The 19,330-nt window shown below is 43.6% G+C and overlaps 1 protein-coding gene across 3 annotated transcripts in view; it reads left to right on the forward strand.

Annotated features, from left to right (window-relative positions):
• INPP5F (inositol polyphosphate-5-phosphatase F) overlaps window positions 1–19,330 on the forward strand; it is a 62,056-nt gene that overhangs the window by 41,162 nt on the left and 1,564 nt on the right. For 2 of the 3 annotated variants that reach the window (XM_079793357.1, XM_079793358.1), the window contains 8 exons: window positions 748–868; window positions 2,013–2,141; window positions 6,548–6,665; window positions 9,292–9,490; window positions 15,188–15,259; window positions 16,336–16,409; window positions 16,799–16,927; window positions 17,987–18,074. In XM_079793357.1, the coding sequence (XP_079649483.1) occupies window positions 748–868; window positions 2,013–2,141; window positions 6,548–6,665; window positions 9,292–9,490; window positions 15,188–15,259; window positions 16,336–16,409; window positions 16,799–16,927; window positions 17,987–18,074 (930 nt within the window). Of the gene's footprint in view, window positions 1–747; window positions 869–2,012; window positions 2,142–6,547; window positions 6,666–9,291; window positions 9,491–15,187; window positions 15,260–16,335; window positions 16,410–16,798; window positions 16,928–17,986; window positions 19,298–19,330 lie in introns of those variants that run through there. The other variant, XM_079793359.1, reaches the window with a different exon arrangement.

The following is a 19,330-nucleotide window of genomic DNA, read 5'->3' on the forward strand; positions in this document are numbered from 1 at the left end:
GGAAGAGGGGTCAAGTGGTTGGGCAAAGTGACGTGAAGTGCCCGAGGTCTGTTTAATTCCTCCTCATACTTCATAGTCTCAGTTCCTTCTCCTCTTCCTGCCACCCCTAACGTGGAAGGAGGGCTTAGAGGGACCTGGTCCCAGTTGTCAAGCATTTACAATTATCAGGGAAGGATGATGATTCTCATCTTACAGGAGGGAGAGGCAGGAAGAAGAAACTGGCTTCATGGACAGAACAGAACTTTCTATTAGACTTTAAGGCCACAGACGGCAGGAGAAATGAGATGAGCCAGGCATGCTGCATGACTGTACTGGGTGGTAAAGCGAAGGAGCCTGTTCAAGCTAATTTAGATGCATGTCTTCTTGGAGTGAAAGAGAAGGGGCAGGATGGTGTCTGAAAGTGCTTTTTGATTTTAAATGTGCAGAAAAGCATAACTTGTGTCAGTTTTTTGCCTAGTAGTTGTGTGACTTGGGGCAAGTGACTCTTTCTGTACCTCAGTTTTCTTTCCAAAATGGGGATAGTAATGTCTTCCTTGTTGAGTTACTGTATAAATCAACAGTGTCTACATCGGACTCAATAATGCCTGCACACAAAAAAATAATAATAATGCCTGCACACAGTGCTATTCCAAGCAAGCTGATAACCAATGCTGCTGTTCTTATCGCTGTGCCTTAAGGAATTTGGTTTTTGAAAAACGTATTAAAGTATTTCATGTTGTGAAATAATCCCCTACTGTTTTTGAAAAGGGTTGATCAAGCTGGGGTAATATGTAAACAAGAAGGGATTTTTCGAGTTAATTGCATGGACTGCCTGGACCGCACCAACGTGGTTCAAGCTGCCATCGCGCGAGTGGTCATGGAGCAGCAGGTAATTGGAATCTGTTGGATTGTAAATGCTCATTTTTAATTTTTTCAGGTGTAAACAAGTAACTTAAATCTTTGTTCTTTGGAACATGTATGGCATAACACATCTTGTTGCATTAAAACCTGGAAAGCACAACTTCCACTAGATATACCTTGAACCAAGTGGTATTTTTAAAAAATATATTTCTTTATTGATTTCAGAAAGGTAGGGAAAAGGAGAGAAAGAATCATTGATCAGCTGCCTCCCGCACACCCCCCACTGGGGATCAAGCCCACATCCCAGGCATGTGCCCTTGGCCGGAATCGAACCTGAGACCCTTCATTCCGCAGGCCAATGCTTTATCCACTGAGCCAAGCCGGCCAGGCGCAAGTGATATTTTCTTAAGTACGCATTTCAAAATGTGAGGCCCGACATTTAAAAATGTGTCGGGCATCACTGTACGGTCACTTACCCTTTTCCTCATCTCTAACCCTCTCCTGCATTGGGAGCTGCGGGTCTGCCCATTATTCTGACTGGCTTCGTGTCAGGCTCTGCCAGTAGCGGGCACTAAAGGAAGACCATGAGGTGGAGGAGAAAGGGACTGGCTTCTTCACCCGGTTATTTTCCTGCCAGCAGTGCCACCACGGGGGCTGTTGGCTCCTTCGGCACCACAGAACCAGCCTCTTACTTTCTGCCCCAGTTGCTGGCAAGTGCTTCCTCTAGTCCTTACGTCCTTTACCCATGTCCGCTTTCAGATCTTTTGGCCCTCAACACCTGAGTGATGAATTCAAAGGTGGAAATTCCTAGCATGGTTTTTAGGTTTTTTGTTTTTGTTTTGTTTTAATTTTTATTGATTTCAGAGAGAGAGAGGGAGAGAGAGAGAAACTTTGATGAGAAAGATACATCGATTGGTTGCCTCCTGCATGAGCCCCAACGTGGGGTTGGGGGGCGGGAGTTGAACCTGCAACCCAGGTATGTGCCCTTGACTGGGAATCAAATCTGTAACCCTCTGGTGCACACTAACCATGCCAGCCAGGGCTGAAAACACCATTTCTTTTATTTCAGCGTCCTAATTGGGTATGAACATAATTCCTTTTTCTGCAGTATATATTTTATGCTATGGTGTCTTGGTTTATATGTAATTAATCCACCAATGTGTAAATTTTAGCTGAAAAAATTAGGTGTGATGCCCCCAGAGCAGCCACTGCCGGTGAAATGCAATCGGATCTATCAGATAATGTGGGCCAACAATGGTGACTCCATCAGCAGGCAGTACGCTGGCACAGCTGCTCTGAAGGTAAATACCTGCAGCGAGCATTTGTGCGTCATTCTGTGGGACCCAGAATGGGGTTTCAAACCATCTTGGTTTTTGAGATGAAGGCATGCAGCGACAGGTGGTGGCTGACTTCTTTCTGGAATGTTTGGCTAAGGCAGGGGTCACACTCATATTTTTGTGGGGCCGTGGCTGGGTGGCTCACGCAGGCACCCATTAGGTAAAAGGGAGAGACGGAGCTGTGCGGATCTAAAGAAGAGCGTATGTTGTCCCAGGAGGTGCTGTTTGTTTCCTTATGAGGATGGAGGCGCAGGGTTGCTAGGTCTTCCGTTTTTTTCAAGGGAGTTGCAATCTGGAATTCTGTGAAATATTTGGCTTTTAAAATATTTAAGTAGACAAAACAAAACATGTCTGTTGATGGGATTTGGTCCCTAGTATGATAATTTGCCCCCTAAATTTGTATCCCCATCCTGCCTTTTACTGTCTCTGTTACCTTGGGCAAGTCACTTAATCCCTCTCTCAATAGGAGAATACACATTCTTAAGCGCACATGGAACTTTTTCCAGGATCATATGTTAGGCCACAAAGTCTCAACAAGATCAAGAAGACAAATTATATCAGGGTGTTTTGTTGTCTTTTGTTTTTTTTAATAATAGTGGTGTGAAATTAGAAATCATTAACAGGAGGAAAGTTGGAAAATTCACAAATATGTGGAAATTAACACTCCTGAACAATCAAAGGATACTACAGCAATACATAGAATCATGAGGCTATACTGAACAATTATATGAGAACAAATTGGACAATTTAGAAGAAATAAATTCTTAAAAACCATACAACCTACCAAGACTGAATTATGAAGAAACAGGAAATCTGAGCAGACCAGAGAGTAAGAAGATTGAATCATTAAGCAAAAACCTCTCAACAAAGCCCAGGACCAGATGGTTTCACTAGTGAATTCTATCAAACATTTAAAGAATTAATGCCAATATTTCTCAAGTTTGTCCAAAACACAGAAAAGGAGGGAACACTCCCAAACTAATTTATGAGTCCCTGATACCACTACAAGGAAATAAAACTATAGGCCAGTATCCCTGATGAATGTGGATGCAAAAATAAAGTTGGATTTATCTATCAGGTGGAAGGATTGTTCAACATACACAAATCAATAAATGGGACATCCTGCATTAATAGAATGAAAGAAAAATCATCTAATGCAGAAAAAGCATTTGACAAAATTCAACGTTCTTTTATGATAAAAATTCTAAACAAATTGGGTATAGAAGGAATGTACCTCAGCATATTAAAGGCAATAATAACAAACCCATAGCTAATGGCATACTCAGTGGTGAAAACTTAAAAGCTTTTCCTTTAAAATCAGGAACAAGACTTTGGTGCTCACTGTCACCGTTCCTGTTTGTCATAGTACTGGAAGTTCTAGCCAGAGCAATCATGAAAGGAAAATAGAAAGCATCCAGATTGGAAAGGAAGAAGTGAATTTGTCTTTGTAGATGACATAATGTTCTATATGGAAAATCCTAAAAACACTCCACCAAAAAACTGTTAGAACTAGTGAATGAGTTCAGTAAAAATTGCAGAATACAAAATCAACCTACAAAAATCAGTTGCGCTTCCATACACTAACAACAAACTGTCTGCTAAAAAAATAAAATAATCCCTTTTACAATAGCATCACAGACCGTAAAATACTTAGGAATAAAGTTAACCCAAAAAGTGAAAGATAAGTACACTGAAAACCATAAGACATCCATGAAAGAAATTGAGAGGACACAAATAAATGGAAAACTATCCCATGTTCATGGATTAAAAAAATTAATATTCTCAAAATGTTTATAATACTACCCAAAGCCATATATAGATTCAGTGCAATCTCTATCAAAGTTCTAGTGACATTTTTCACAGAAATAGACAAAAGCAATTCTAATGCTTGTATGGAACCATGAGACCCCCCCAGTAGCCAAAGCATTTTTGAGAAAGAAGAACAAAGCTGGAGGCATAACACTCTAATTCCAAACCTTACTACAGAGCATGGCGCTGACATAAAAACAGACACACAGATCAATGGACTCGAACTGAGAGCCCCGAAGTAAACCCACATATACAACTAGTACAGCTGTTACAAGATGAGTAAATTCTGTAGATGATATTGGACAAGGGGGTCAACAATACATTATGGGGAAAGGATAATCTCTTCAGTAAATGGTGCTGGGAAAATGGAATAGTCACAAGCAAGAAAGTGAAATTGGACCCCTGTCTTATATAAAAATTAACTCAAAATGGATTAAGGACTTAAATGTAAGATCTGAAACTTTACCGTTTACTCCTATAAGAAAACATAGGGAAAATGCTCCATGACGTTGGTCTTGGCAATGATATTTTGGGTGTGATTCCAAAAGTGAGCAAGTAAAGAAAAAGGAAATAAGTGAGTAGGGGTACATCAGACAAAAAACTTCTTTCTGCACAGTAAGAAAAATGTTTTTTAAATCAGTAAAATAAAAAGACAAGCTATGGAATGGGAGAAAATATTTGCAAACATGTATCTGATAAGAAGTTAATATCCACAATATGTAAGGACCTTATCCAATTCAACAGCAAAATATAATTTGAGTAAAAAGTGGGTAAAGGACCTCAAGAGACATTTTTCCAAAGAAGATATACAAATGGCCAACAGGTACATGCATAGGTGCTCAACATCAGTAATCATGAGGGAAATGCAAATCAAAACAACAATGCACTGTCACTTCATACCTGTTAGAATAGTTGTTCTAAAAATAAGAGGTAAGTGTTGACAAGGATGTGGAGAAGAGGTAACCCTTATACACTTGGTGGGAATGTAAATTGGCATGGCCATTATGAGAAACAGTATGGAAGTTCCAAAAAATTAAAAATAGAACTACGATATGATCCGGCAATCCCATTTATGGGGATATATATATATATATATATATATATATATATATATGTGTGTGTGTATATATATATATATGTATATATATATGAAGGAAATGAAATCACTATTTTGAAGAGATATCTGCACTTACATGTTCATTGCAGCATTATTAACAATAGTGAAGACATGGAAACAATCTAATTCAATGAGGATGAATGACTAAAGAAAGTGTGTGTGTGTGTGTGTGTGTGTGTGTGTGTGTGTGTGTGTGTGATGGAACATTATTCAGCCATGAAAACGGAAGGGAATCCTGCCATTTGTAACAGTGTAGATGAACCTTGAGTGAGGGCATTATGTTTAAGTGGAATAAGCCAGACAGACAAAGACAAATACTACATGATTTCACTTACATGTGGAATCTGGAAAAGTCAAACTTCTAGGAATGAAGAGTTGATTGGTGGTTACCAGGGCTTGGGGCAAAGAAGATATTCAAAAGATACAAACAGAATAAATTTTGGGGATCTAATGTACACATGGTAACTATAGTTAACAATAATGTATAATTGAAACCTACTAAGAAGTAGATCTGAAATGTTCTCACCACACTCACAGAGACACACACGGAGGAATTATGTGAGGTGACAGATGTGTTAACCTGAATGTAATCAGCTCACTCCACACACACACACACACACACACACCAAGTGATCACGAGGTACACCTTAAATTGACACAATTTTACTCATCAATTTTATCTCACTAAAGTTGGGGGGGAGAGAAATATTTTTCTCTTTGATATTAAACTTTTTTTGGATTCAGCATTCATGTCTCTCTCTTCTGTAACAGGTTCTTATTTAATTACTGTTTCCTGTGAATGACTTAACTAGTTGGCGGTATCTTCTCCAAAATTGTCAGTGTTAGGACAAGGTCTGTTTCAGGAATGGCCTTGGATAGAAATAGTGGGGTTGGGATGGGGGAAAAAAGGACTATGCTTTCTTTGCCTTAAAAGTTTAAATCACTACCTCTCTAGGGAGTTGCTCTGATACCTTTGTTGTTAAAAACAAGAAAAACAAACAATTTAAATCCTCATTGGCTCATTCTACAGGAATTGTACCGTGTAATGAGAAACCTGCTCTCTCTCTATTTACACACATTCACATACACAGGTCAAATCTCTAATAAACGCTAGGGAGCTATCCACATTTTCCCCATCAGAAATTGGTGGTTTTTCAATATATCAAGTTGAGGTTTAAAGACTTTTTTGTTTTGTTTTGTTTGTTCTACAAATTGCCAAGAATGGCTTTACCTTAAAGCTCCATCTAGCTGAAGGCTTGTTGCTACAAATAGTATGTTTAATTATTTGACATGCTTGGGTCAGAGTCAAATACTAATAGATATTTTAATTTAACTGTATTACTTGGAATTATAAAAGCCTACAAAATTACAGTCTTACAATCCCACCCTGACTTCGGGAACATTCTTGTGTTTAAATAAATTGTCAAAATGTTTTCCTTGACAGGGTGACTTTACAAGGACAGGAGAAAGGAAGTTAGCAGGAGTTATGAAAGATGGTGTTAACTCCGCAAATAGGTATTACCTTAATCGATTTAAGGATGCTTATAGGCAAGCTGTCATAGGTAAGAAACGTAAAATTTGTTATTCCTTCTGTGACTGTTTTACAGAAACTAATGTTATTAACATAGTTCATATGTTTATAATATACGTATGCTTCTATATTGAGCATCTTACCAAATGAGTCAAATTCAAATTTTTAGAAGATTAGAACCTGACACATTTTTTAGGCTGGAACAACACAAAAAGTCTCTCATTTCCATACGTATTTGTCAGTTTGCTGTTCATGGAACAGAAAGCATGGTTGATGAAATATGAAATAAGGGACCCTAAAACTTCATCAACTAAAAACTCCACATTCTATTTGTTTTTCCGTTACTCAAGGCTGAGAGATGTAATGAGATGGTTTTCTTTCTTTCCATGGGTGTGATTTAATAGCATATTAAAGAGTATTACATTAAGCCCTAGCTGTTTTGGCTCAGTGAATAGAGCGTCGGCCTGCAGCCTGAAGGGTCCTTTCTGGGTTCGATTCCAGTCAAGGGCATGTGCCCAGGTTGCAGTCTTGCTCCCCAGTGTGGGGAGTGCAGGAGGCAGCCAATCAATAATTCTCTCTCATCATTGATGTTTCTATCTCTCTCTTCCTCTCCCTTCCTCTCTGAAATAAATAAATAAATAAATATTTTAAAATATATTTTATTGATTTCTTACAGAGAGGAAGGGAGAGGGATAGAGAGCCAGAAACATCGATGAGAGAGAAACATCGATCAGCTGCCTCTTGCACACCCCTCACTGGACCGGAATTGAACCTGGGACCCTTCAGTCCGCAGGCTTACGCTCTATCCACTGAGCCAAACCGGTTTTGGCAATAAAAATATATTTTAAAAATTTATTCTACCCAATTTAATCGTGGTTTTTGTGTTTTGTTTTGTTTTGAGGGGGAAGAGTAAATGGAGGGTAGATTGCCCAGAGGAATTCATGCTTTGGCATGTTTTAAATTTAATTTTTATTAAAATACTAGAGGCCCGGTGCACAACATTCATGCACAGGGGTGTGTGTGTGTCCCTCAGCCCAGCCTGCACCCTGTTCAATCTGGGATCCCTCTCACAATCCAGGACTGCTGGCTCCCAACCATTCGCCTGCCAGCCTGCCTGATTGCCCCTAACCGCTTCTGCCTGCCAGCCTGATCACCCCCTAACCACTCCTCTGCCAGCCTGATCGACGCCTAACTGCTCCCCTGCTGGCCCGATTGCCCCTAACTGCCCTCCCCTGCAGGCCTGGTCGCCCCTAACTGTCCTCCCCTGCAGGCCTGGTCGCCCCTAACTGCCCTCCCCTGCTGGCCTGGTCACCCCCAATTGCCCTCCCCTGCTGGACTGGTCACCCCTAACTGCCCTCCCTTGCCAGCCTGGTCCCTCCCAACTGCCCTCCCCTGCTGGCCTGATCGCCTGTAACTGCCCTCCCCTGCTGGCCATCTTGTGGCGGCCATCTTTGACCACATGGGGGCAGCCATCTTGTGTGTTGGAGTGATGGTCAATTTGCATATCACCTCTTTATTATATAGGATTACCTTATAGTATTTAAATAAACATATAGTGTGGATTAGAACCAAATGTAATACCTTATGGTCTCTTGAGATTTTTTAAATCCTATTTTTAAACTTGATATTTATCATACAGGAAGTAATAGGGCCTAGACACGGGCCAGTTAGTAATCTGAGAAGTCGGGTGTAAAGAAGTTTGGTTCATTTGCCATAGATAGGGGGTGTGCTGACTGGAAAACTGGGTTTTAGCAATTGTTACAGCAAAGTAAGGTACCTTCCTTGTGTTGGTCAGTCTGGTGACTCAGTTATGTCCTTGAGGACTCGGGCTTTGTCCCTTTCTCAGTTGGATCTCTTCAAGGTTGAGACAGGCCCATAGCAGGCTGGGCTGTTGCTTCCCCTTGTAGTGATAGTGGCAGGTCTTTCCCAGAAGCTCCCTCGGTCTCATTGTCCCAGACAACTATAGGGAATGGGATTATAATGATTTCTTAAAGTGTAAGCCACATGCCACCCTAGGAAGAAGCTAGCTAATCTATTTAGATCCTTTTAAATGGGCTTATTTGTCTTTTTTAAAAATGTTTTTATTGATTTCAGAAAAGAGAGAGAGAGAGAGAAACATCAGTGATGAGAGAGAATCATTGATCAGCTGCCTCTTGCACACCTCCCACTGGGGATTCAGCCTGCAACCCAGCCATGTGCCCTGACCTGGAATCAAGCCATGACCTCCTGGTTCATGGGTCAACGCTCAACCACTGAGTCACATCAGCCGGGCTTATTTGTCTTTTTATTGAGTTATAAGAATTCTAGATACAAGTCCATTATTAGATAGGTGATTTATAAATATCCTTTCCCATTCTGTGAATTGTCTTTTCACTATCATATTATTTCCCTTTGAAATACAGAAGTTTTTTATTTTAATGATGTTCAGTTTATTTTTTCTTTTGTTTATGATGTTAATGTCCTATTTCCCCCCAAACCCCCCAGCCCCCAACAAAAAACAAAAACAAAAAAAAAACATGACTAATCCAGGTCTCAAAGATTTATTCCTATGTTTTCTTAGAGTTTTATGGTTTAGGTCTTCATTCTCTTTTGTTTGTTTTTTTAAAAATGTATTTGGAAACTAAGATGATGATAGATATTGACACTTTCTACTCTAGATTTGATGCAAGGCATTCCAGTGACAGAAGATCTTTATTCCATATTTAACAAAGAGAAAGAGCATGAAGCTTTGCATAAGGAAAATCAGAGAAGTCACCAGGAGCTAATTAGCCAGCTGCTACAAAGTTACATGAAGTTACTGCTGCCTGATAATGAGAAGTTCCATGGGGGCTGGGCCCTCATTGACTGTGACCCCAGGTAATGAAAGATGTCCTGCTAACTAATGTGCTTAAATTTCTGGTAAGTTTTCTGTAATTAATGCTAGGACTTAGCCATAAAACTGTGGGCATGGATGCATGGCGCATGGCACTTTCCAAGTACAGAGCTGACACTAAGGCAGGATGGCTGAGGCACTCATCTTCGGGGCATAAGGGGTCACTAAAAACTCAGTAATGAGAAATATTTTAATGCAATAATTGATATAAAAAACAATGTAAAACTATGGTTCGCTACGGGCTGTGTGGGTTTTCCCCCTCAGAATCTAGGTTTACTGTATGAATGCACATAACTTAGTGGCTAGAGCATTGGCCTGCAGAATGAAGGGTTCTGGGTTCGATTCTGGTCAAGGGCACGTACCTCGGTTGCAGGCTCTATCCCCGGCCCAGGGCACATGCGGGAGACCATCAATCAAATGTGTCCCTCTCACATCGATGTTTCTCTGTGTTCCTCCCTCTCCCTTCTAGTCTAAAAATCAATGGAAAAATATATTCTGGTGAAGGTTAACAAAATATATATATTGCACTGAAAATGTGTTTTTTAATTGTTTAAAGTATTACATATGTCTCCTTTTTCCCGATTGACCCCCCACCACTCCCACCCTGAGGGCAAGCCCCCTCCGCCCCAGTCTCTGGATCTATTTTTTTCTTTATTGATTAAGGTATTATATATGTGTCCTTATCCCCCCATTGCCCTGCTCATGCCTTCACCCCCTGGTGTCTGTGCCATTGGTTATGCTTATCTGTGTGCATACCAGACCTTTGGTTGATCTCTCTCCCATAACCCCGCCCTCCCCTGCCTTCCCTCTGAGGTTTGTGCATCTGATCGATGCTTCTGTCTCTGGATCTGTTTTTGTTCATCAGCTTATAATGTTCATTATATTCCACAAATGAGTGAGATCATGTGATATTTATCTTTCTCTGACTGGCTTATTTCACTTAGCATAATGCTCTCCGGTTCCATCCATGCTGTTGCAAATGGTTACAAATTCTGTTTTTATGTCTTTTTTTTTATATATTTTATTGATTTTTTTACAGAGAGGAAGGGAGAGGGATAGAGCGTTAGAAACATCGATGAGAGAGAAACATCAATCAGCTGCCTCCTGCACATCCCCTATTGGGGATGTGCCCGCAACCAAGGTACATGCCCTTGACCGGAATCGAACCCGGGACCCTTCAGTCTAGGCGAGGTACCCACCTTCTGCGTGGGGAGACCCGCGGGGCGTGGACCAGTGTTCCAGCCGCCTGCGCAGGGAGAAGTGATGGAGGCACTGACCCCCAGGATGCGGAGAACAAGGCGGACCAGGGAGACAATTGTATCGGGGCTACAGACCACCATCCGCAGGGCCCCTTGAGGACGGCAATGAGGACGATGAGAAAAATCCAGGAGAAGACACCAACGTGGGGCCGCAACTTCATTTACAGGAACCCTAATCCACAAGATGGCAGAGACTAACGGCGGGTCCGCAGCTGAGAATTCCTCCGCCCCGAGGCTGAACAGGGCGGGGCTGAGCAAAAATGCTGGTTTACCATCTTCACCCTGACCCGGATTAGTTTTCCGAGAAGAAAAAGGAAATTCCAGCCGTAAGAAAGGTTCCAGCAAAAGGTTGGCGCTGAAGATCTTAAGTGCTTGCTTTTAAAAATCAACAAATTGCGGGGCCGGAGCCGGAGCCCGAGCGGCGCAGCCTGGAAGAGGCCGGAGGCCGGGAGAGGCGGCGGCAGCCGGGGCAGCCCGAGCCCCGCAGCTTGGGCCTGCGCTCGGCGCCATGAGCGCTCGGGCCGGGCCGGACAAGCTCGTTCCGGAGCCTGGTGGCGGCGGCGGCGGTGGCGGTGGCCCTGGGGGCTCGGCCTCTGGCCCGGGCGGCAGCAGCGGCGGGAAAGTGTCAGTCGAAGCCATGGGTGGGGGCGTGGGGGCCTCAAGTTCCGGGGGTGGCCCCAGCGGCAGCGGGGGAGGAGGCAGCGGCCTGGTGACCACAGTGGTAGCCACTCTAGGCCAAGGCCCGCAGCGCCCCCAGGAGGCGGCTTACACAGGCATCCAAGTGATGGGCAATGGCTCATTGGAGTCGTGTACCAGGCTCGGCTGGCGGAGACCAGGGAACTGGTAGCCATCAAGAAGGTTGTCCAGGACCAGAGGTTCAAGAACCGAGAGCTGCAGGTTATGCGGAAGCAACATCGTGAGGCTGAGATACTTTTCTACTCCCGCGGGGAGGAGAAGACGAGCTTTACCTAAATCTGGTGCTGGAGTACGTGCCCGACAGCGTACCGGGTGGCCCGCCATTTCACCACGGCCGGCCAGTTGACCGTCCCTATCATCTATGTCAGGTCTACGTGTACCCGCTCTTCCGGAGCTTGGCCTGCATCCACTCCCAGGGCGTGTCACCGTGACATCAAACCCCAGAATGTGCTGGTGAACCTGACGCTGCTGTCCTCAGGCTGTGATTTCGGCAGTGCAAAGCCGCTGGTCCGGGGAGCCCAGTGCCTCCACATCTGTTCTCGCTGCTGTCGTGCTCCAGAGCTGATCTTTGGAGCCATGATTACCCCTCATCTGTCCACGTGTGGTCAGCTGGCTGCGCACTGGCCGCGCCCCTCCTGGGCCAGCCCATCTCCCCTGGGGACAGTGGGGTAGACCAGCTGGTGCAGATCATCAAGGTGCTGGGAACACCAACCCGGGAACAGATCCGAGAGATGAACCCCAACTACACGGAGTTCCAGTTCCCCCAGATTAAAGCTCACCCTTGGACAAAGGTGTTCAAATCTCCAACGCCACCCGAGGCCATAGCGCTCCGCTCTAGCCTGCTGGGGCACACCCCGACCTCGAGGCTCTCCCCACAGAAGCCTGTGCCCGCAGCTGCTTTGATGAACTGCGATGTCACGGAATCCAGCTCCCTAACAACCGCTCGCTCCCCCTCTTCCCTTTCAGCCCCGGTGAACTTGCCATCCAACCATCTCTCAGCGCCTTTCTCATCCCTCCTCACGTGAGGTCCCCGGCGGGCACTGCCACCCTCCCCCCATCCTCACAAGGTTTAAATGAGGCTCAGGCGGGCTCAGAAGGCAGTCAGCCGAAGCCACAGCTCCCCTCACTAGCTCCTCCTGAGGGCCCGGCCAACTACCCTTCCATCTGCGAGCCCCAGGTGGGGCTGGGAAAGGGGGGCCGTGGCTCCTGCCCTGGCTGGGCCCCTAGACTAGAGGGAGGTAAATGAGTCCCTGTTCCCTCTTCCTGTTCCTCCCTCACCAGCCTCACCCCTGTGGTGGGCTTTTTAAGAGAATTTCAACTGGTTGTGGGGAGGGAAGAGAAGGAAGGATGGACGGGGTCGAGGGCATGAGGCTCTCCTATCCCTTGGCCCCCTCCCCTCCCCCCAGACCGCCCCTCTCCACCCTCCCCTCCCCTCCTGTGTCCCTTGTAAGTAGAACCAGCCCAGCCCATCTCCTCTCCTCTTTCCTGGCCCCCGGGTGTAACTAGATTGTTACAATTTTTTTTCTTAAAGAAAACGTTGATTCGCACCGTCCAACCTGACCCCTCTCCCTCCTACAGCCGTGTCCCCCTCCTGTCCTCTGCCCTAAGGTCTCCGCCCTCCTCTCCCCACCCTGGAGGGCTGGGTTAGGGATGATGGGGGGATCCTCATGGCTTAGTTCCCACAGTAAGGTTTGCCTGTGTACAAACCTCCGTTCAATAAATTATTGGCATGAAAAAAAACCAACAAATTGTAAGCATCTGTTAATAAGCATCTTAAATAATTATCTTTAAAGAAAAATTATCTTGGTGGCTATTTTGCAAGCCCTTAAATATCGCACCGGTGGACAGAGCGTCGAACTGTTCGCCAAGGGCATGTACCTTGGTTGTGCTAACTCTCTCTCCCTCTGTAAAAAATCAATAAAATATGTTTAAAAAAACATGTATCCGCCGCGCATGCGCACCAGACACAGACTGCGGCGGCGGTCGTGTCCCGGGGCCTGGCTGTCGTGCGGGGATCGCGGGGTTGCGCAGGTGTGCGGGGTACAGGGCTCTGAGCTTGGACTCCTGGACGGAACAGCCCGACGATGCCGCGGGGCGGCAGGCGGAGGCCCGCCCAGGCCGCGGGCCGCGCTGTTCAAAATGATCGCCTTTCTTTAAAAATGGTCCTCCTCCTATCGGGGTTGACTCTGAAAATTCCGGTGGCGCTCTACATCTTTTCCAAAGTAGTCCTCTTCCAGGGCCTCCTGCTGCTGTCCGCAGAGGACAGCGCCTTCTACGCGCTCGTTGTGTCTGTGGTCGGGCTCCATGTGATGGTCTGTGGCTTTGTGTTGCTCATGTTCCCGGTGGACAGCTCGCCTCCGCCCTGGGAAAGGAAATACTAGAACGGGGTGGGGGGGGGGGGGGTCTGGATTCTGGCCTTCACTGCCGCGAAGACGAAAAGGGGGGTGGGGGGGTGGAGCTGGCTTTTGAACGGCGGCCTGCTCCGTGTCAAGCGCGGTCAGCGATGAAAAGACTACGGGACTGCGGACCACTGGCTGTAAATACGAACGCCCACCCCGGAGCCCGTGCGTGTCAACCACGCTCCACATTCACTCGTGCTTTTCCCCGCGGTAAGTGCGCCAAGAGCGAGGACCCGCCGCCCCGTAGCCCGCAGCGCCGCTGGCTCCCCCGGACGGCGGGCTACCCGGGGTTTTGGCCCTGGCATCCTGCCTCATTCATTGTACTTGGGGTCTATTTTGTTCGGTGAAAATTGAGAATGTATTTTAGACCAAGGCTACCCTTGGAGCTTGTGCTGGTGTCCTCCGCAGCACCGGTGAAGCCATGACCTCAACCTGATGCAGGCTGAATGGGCTCCAGTTCCGTCTACAAAGGGTGTTTGCCTGCTTCCCAGCTCTGAGGAGGAATGAGTTGGTCTTTTAAAGATATTGAAGTCAGTCTTGGCAAATAGGTGTGGAATTCTAAGATAGAATTATGCATTCGTATAGTGGAATTTTGGGACTAATCCAAGAAGCCAGATTAACTTCCACCTTTGTTTGGAAAGGCTGTTATTAGGTGAATATTAAAGTTTTGAGTTCAGAGTCTGCCTGTCATCTGTAATTTCGTATGTTGACCGTTTTCTTTTGTAATCTTACAAAGGTGTACATTTTACTATAGTTTTTTTTTGTTTAGTGGTTAAAGTCTAACCTTTATTTTAATAATTGATTTTAGAATGGAGGTAGATAATGGCAAAATGGACTTTGAATGAGTAAATTAATCTATAGTAAGGAAAATGCAAAGTAGCTTGGGCTTGGCCCATTTTTCCATTATATTCATGTAAAATTCTTTCAAAGGATGAATTCCACAGTGTAAAAATACCCTACTGTGCAGTGTCATTTTGATTAGGTTTTTCTAGACTATTTCTTCCTTCTCAACCTCACATTTCTTTCTTTCCATTTCTCTCCTTTACCCCCCATTATCCATTCCCTCTAGTCCTATTTCCCCCCTCCTCTATGGCTATCTGTGAGAAGGGACCTCTCTTCGAATCGTCCTTCCTTCCACCCTCCCAAACTAGGTTCTTTTTTAAATACCCAAATGGGTAGATTGTGTCCTGCTTCTGAAATTAAATGTATACATTGATGATCCTCCCTCCCCAGTCTTTTATCACAAGTGGTTCTCCTTTAAAAATAAGCTTGGGAAAAATGTAGATGTAAATAAAAATATGTAATTGCCTGTGTCATGTTTGTTTAGCCTCATTGATGCTACTCACAGAGATGTGGACGTGCTGTTACTGCTTTCTAACTCTGCCTACTACGTTGCCTAGTAAGTTGCTTATTCATTTAAAGCTTTAAATTTTGTTTTAAAATCTGAGTAAATGTTCATTCTAGGAAATTAAGAATCAGGTGGTTTTTTTTTTAAGAAATGTTATTGAACCCCTTTACGTAACTGTTACGTCATTCAGACTCTTTTTTAAATTTGAAAATGTGTTTTTGGAGTTATATCCCAGGTTTTGGTGTATTCCACATATTTTTATTGTTAATGACCATATATCATTGTTTTATTACTATTCCATAGTTAAATGTTTTCCCATTGTTAGGCATTAAAATAATTCCTTTTTAAAAAATTTTTATTTTTTTATTATGGTATCACATAATTGTCCTCATCCACCATCCTCACCCCAAACCCCTCCCCATGTATACCCCCACCCCCCTGTTGTCTGTGACCCCTGGTTAGGCTTATATGCATGCACACAAGTCCTTTGGTTGATTTCTCCCTCTTTCCCCCACCCTCCCCTACCTTACCTAAAATAATTCCTCTTTTTGTAGATTTGTTTTGCTATTGTTGATACAACTGTCTTTGTGTAGCTAATTTTGTGTACAATGTTATTATTTGGTTATAGTGATGAATTACTTCTTCATAGCCTTGCCAGAATTGAGGGTTGTTTCCCCCAATATTCACTTTCTTTTTGGCCTTGTGTGAACTGTTCTGTTTTTTTCTTGTCATTGGCCTGGGTGCCTATTGACATCGATCACATGGATTTCCTCCTTGATTTGGATATAATTTATATACTGTGTTATTCCCAAATACATAGCTTCAGTATACATGTCTCTATTTTTAAATTTCCTTTTAGGTTAAGGTTTAAGTTTGTTGTTTTTCTTTTTCTTTTTTGCAAAATATTTATAAAACAAATTATTTGTGCTGTGAATTTTAGTGTAAGATCTATAAACTGATTTTTAACTATTGAACTATGTATATGTTATCTCATTACATCTAAAAATATTTATTTAACTGTGTATTGTGCTACAGATTTTAACTGCATAGTTGCTACTATACCTCAGCTATAAGACAAATATGCTTTTGATTTTAATACTCTTTTTAATCCCTTTTCCTTTATCTAGTTATGATGATGAAGTTGATAAAGTAAACCAGTATCAACGACTAAGTCTAGAAGACCTGGAAAAAATAGAAATAGGTAAATTTAAAGGTACTCCCCAAGTCCTAGGAAGCAAATACTGTTTCTTCCCAGAGCAGGTCCAGTTGTTGACGCAGCGGCACAGCATCTTCCAGAACCAGAGGGCTAGTCCTCGTCCTGTGTTAGGACTCCCTTCTATTCTCTAGAGATTAGCGAGGACTATAATCCAGTAATAAGTTTTTATTTTATTATCTTGTGAAGATTAACCCAGAGATCAAGTTTACATATTTGAGGCTGAAGCAAACTGTCATGTAAAGCTTGTGTGCTTTTGTTGAGATTGTGAAGAAAATGCGCTAAATTACCTAATGGATGAATGAGTTGGTCTTTTGAAGATATGGAAGGAAGTACATGTTATGTGAAAGATTTACACATATTCCTTTGGTCTTTAGGTCCCGAACCCACTCTTTTTGGTAAGCCCAAGTTCTCCTGCATGCGGCTGCACTACAGATACAAAGAAGCAAGTGGCTATTTCCACACACTGAGGGCTGTAATACGCAATCCAGAAGAGGATGGGAAAGGTAAGGAGATGAAATTACTGAGTGGAAACTTTTTATCTGCTCTTATAAGCACAAATGCGATTGGGGGCAGTACATACCCTTACCAGCTAAATGATCCAGGGAAATAGCTTTGTGATTTGAGACCTTGAAATAGCAACTTTGTTCTCAGCAGCACAGGGAGGTTATTTGAACTCATGATGGTTTGGGGCAGGGAATCTGTAATGGGAGTCCTGTGTGTGGCCGGATGGATGCAGGGCTTTTCCCACCATATATGTCTCGTGTGGGCAATAGTTAGGGACCATGTCTGTCTGGTTTACAGCTATTACCCTCGGCATCTAGCACTTTAATTCCAATTGATTTGGTTCATTTGCTCTTTAACTACTCTTCCTGTTAAAAACGGTTTTACATCCCTAACCGGTTTGGCTCAGTGGATAGAGCGTCGGCCTGTGGACTGAAGGGTCCCAGGTTTGATTCTGGTCAAGGGCATGTACTTTGGTTGCGGGCACATCCCCAGTGGGAGGTGTGCAGGAGGCAGCTGATCGATGTTTCTAACTCTCTAGCCCTCTCCCTTCCTCTCTGTAAAAAAATCAGTTTTCCAACACTGAATTTGTGGGGGAAGTACAGGAGGGCCTCAGGTTCCGTCGGAGATCATTCCTACGGCGCGATTTTCGCCTTAAGTCGGAACCCACCTACGTCACTCACATGGAGCACATACACAGCAGTAATGAAGTGAAACAGTAAAAAAAATTTAAAAGATACAATTCCTGACCTTTACTTGCAGTAAATAAATAATAAAAAAAATAAAGCACATATGTACATACTTCGAAATGATGGAACTTTTTTTTTTTAAATAAATGGGAGATGGCGACGGAACCACGAGTAACCATGAAACGCTGAACGTCGAGTCTGACGTAACCCGAGGACTGTCTGTAATGAATAAGTAGCAGTTTTCTGTAAATTGAAGCAAATAAGTTTGTATTTAACTGAAAGACCACAAATTTCATTTAAGGTTGAGTTAGAGCTGCTAATTTTTTAGTGTGTTTCTGGAGAAAGTGGCAAGCAGGTATATTTGGGTTTCAGATACCCTTCAGTGCATTGCAGAGATGCTGCAGATCACCAAGCAAGCCATGGGATTAGATGTACCTATAATCGAGAAAAAACTTGAGAGGTGAGTATACTATTTTGATTTTTCCCTCGAGAATAAAGACATTATTGAGTCTTGTGGGGGGAATCACATTATGGTAATGAATTGGTATTTAGAGAGAAGTATCAAATTTCTGTGGATTAAAGGTAAAACTTTTTGTTAAAATTATGGCCACAAGTAATATACTTTTAAACTCTTAAAATATACTTAAGAGGAACACTTCAATTTAAATAACTTTGTAGAGAAACTAGCCACTATGCTTTAAAAACGAAGTTTTTAATTTGGGAAAGAATGCCTATAAACAAATTATTTTACATTTAAATTTGTGAGCTTTCCATCTAATGAGCATGTCTATGGTCTACATTCCACTAGAGAAGAGAGCCATTTGGTCATCTAGAAAAAAATTGTTCAGTCTTTTGTTAGTAGAGAAAATGGTTTCCGTTGTCTTTGAAGTTATAATTTTTACAAAATAGTTGCATGACCACCAAGTCAAACATTCAAGATACGTGTGGCAAATATCTTGATTTTCTCATTTGTACTGGTCGTGAGGGATGCCGAAGGAGAAACCACTAAGTTTAGTTATGTTAAATGTCCCGAATCTTTTCAGATAACCCACAGGAACATAAGGAAAAAAAATTCTCCACAACCCCCCCCCCCCACCTCTTCCTGAATTCAGCCACGTGGGAATGTGTGTAGACAGCTCTAGTTACGATGCAGTCGATTCCCACTCATAACCAGTGCTGATTTTGCCATCATTTAGGTTTGGATGTGGAGCCTCTGAAAGGGGATTAGTCTGCGTTTTGGGTGTGGGTTTTTGAGAAAAATTTATTCTCAGGATGCACAGAAACATGGGCTGAGGCAATGGTTGGGAGACTTCCCTCCCTCCGTTCCTGCTCTCTGCATGCCTAGGAGAACACAGCTGAAGGAGACATGCAGGAGCAAGCAGTGACACTCCAAGACAAACGGTTTGGTCCAAAAGAACTCAACACGATAAATCCAATTACCAGAAAGAATGTCAGTCACCACGCAGAGCTAAAATGCTGCAGATGCAGTGTTTCCACAGGGTGGCTTTGTTGCCCCTGGTGGCCAGCGTGAGGAAGGTGAGGACAGAGCACCATGGGGCCTGGGGTGGAAGCCACACAGCCGGACCCCGTTTGCACTCAGTGCCTGAGACAACTTGCCAGTGTCATGAAGGGCCTCTGCTGCTCTCCTTACAACACTACCCACGGGCTGTTTCAGAGACTTAGCAGGAAAAATAGACCTCATCAATGATCTTAGTG

This window comes from Cnephaeus nilssonii (genome assembly GCF_951640355.1).
Source record: "Cnephaeus nilssonii genome assembly, chromosome: 16".
Taxonomy (NCBI): Eukaryota; Metazoa; Chordata; class Mammalia; order Chiroptera; family Vespertilionidae; genus Cnephaeus; species Cnephaeus nilssonii.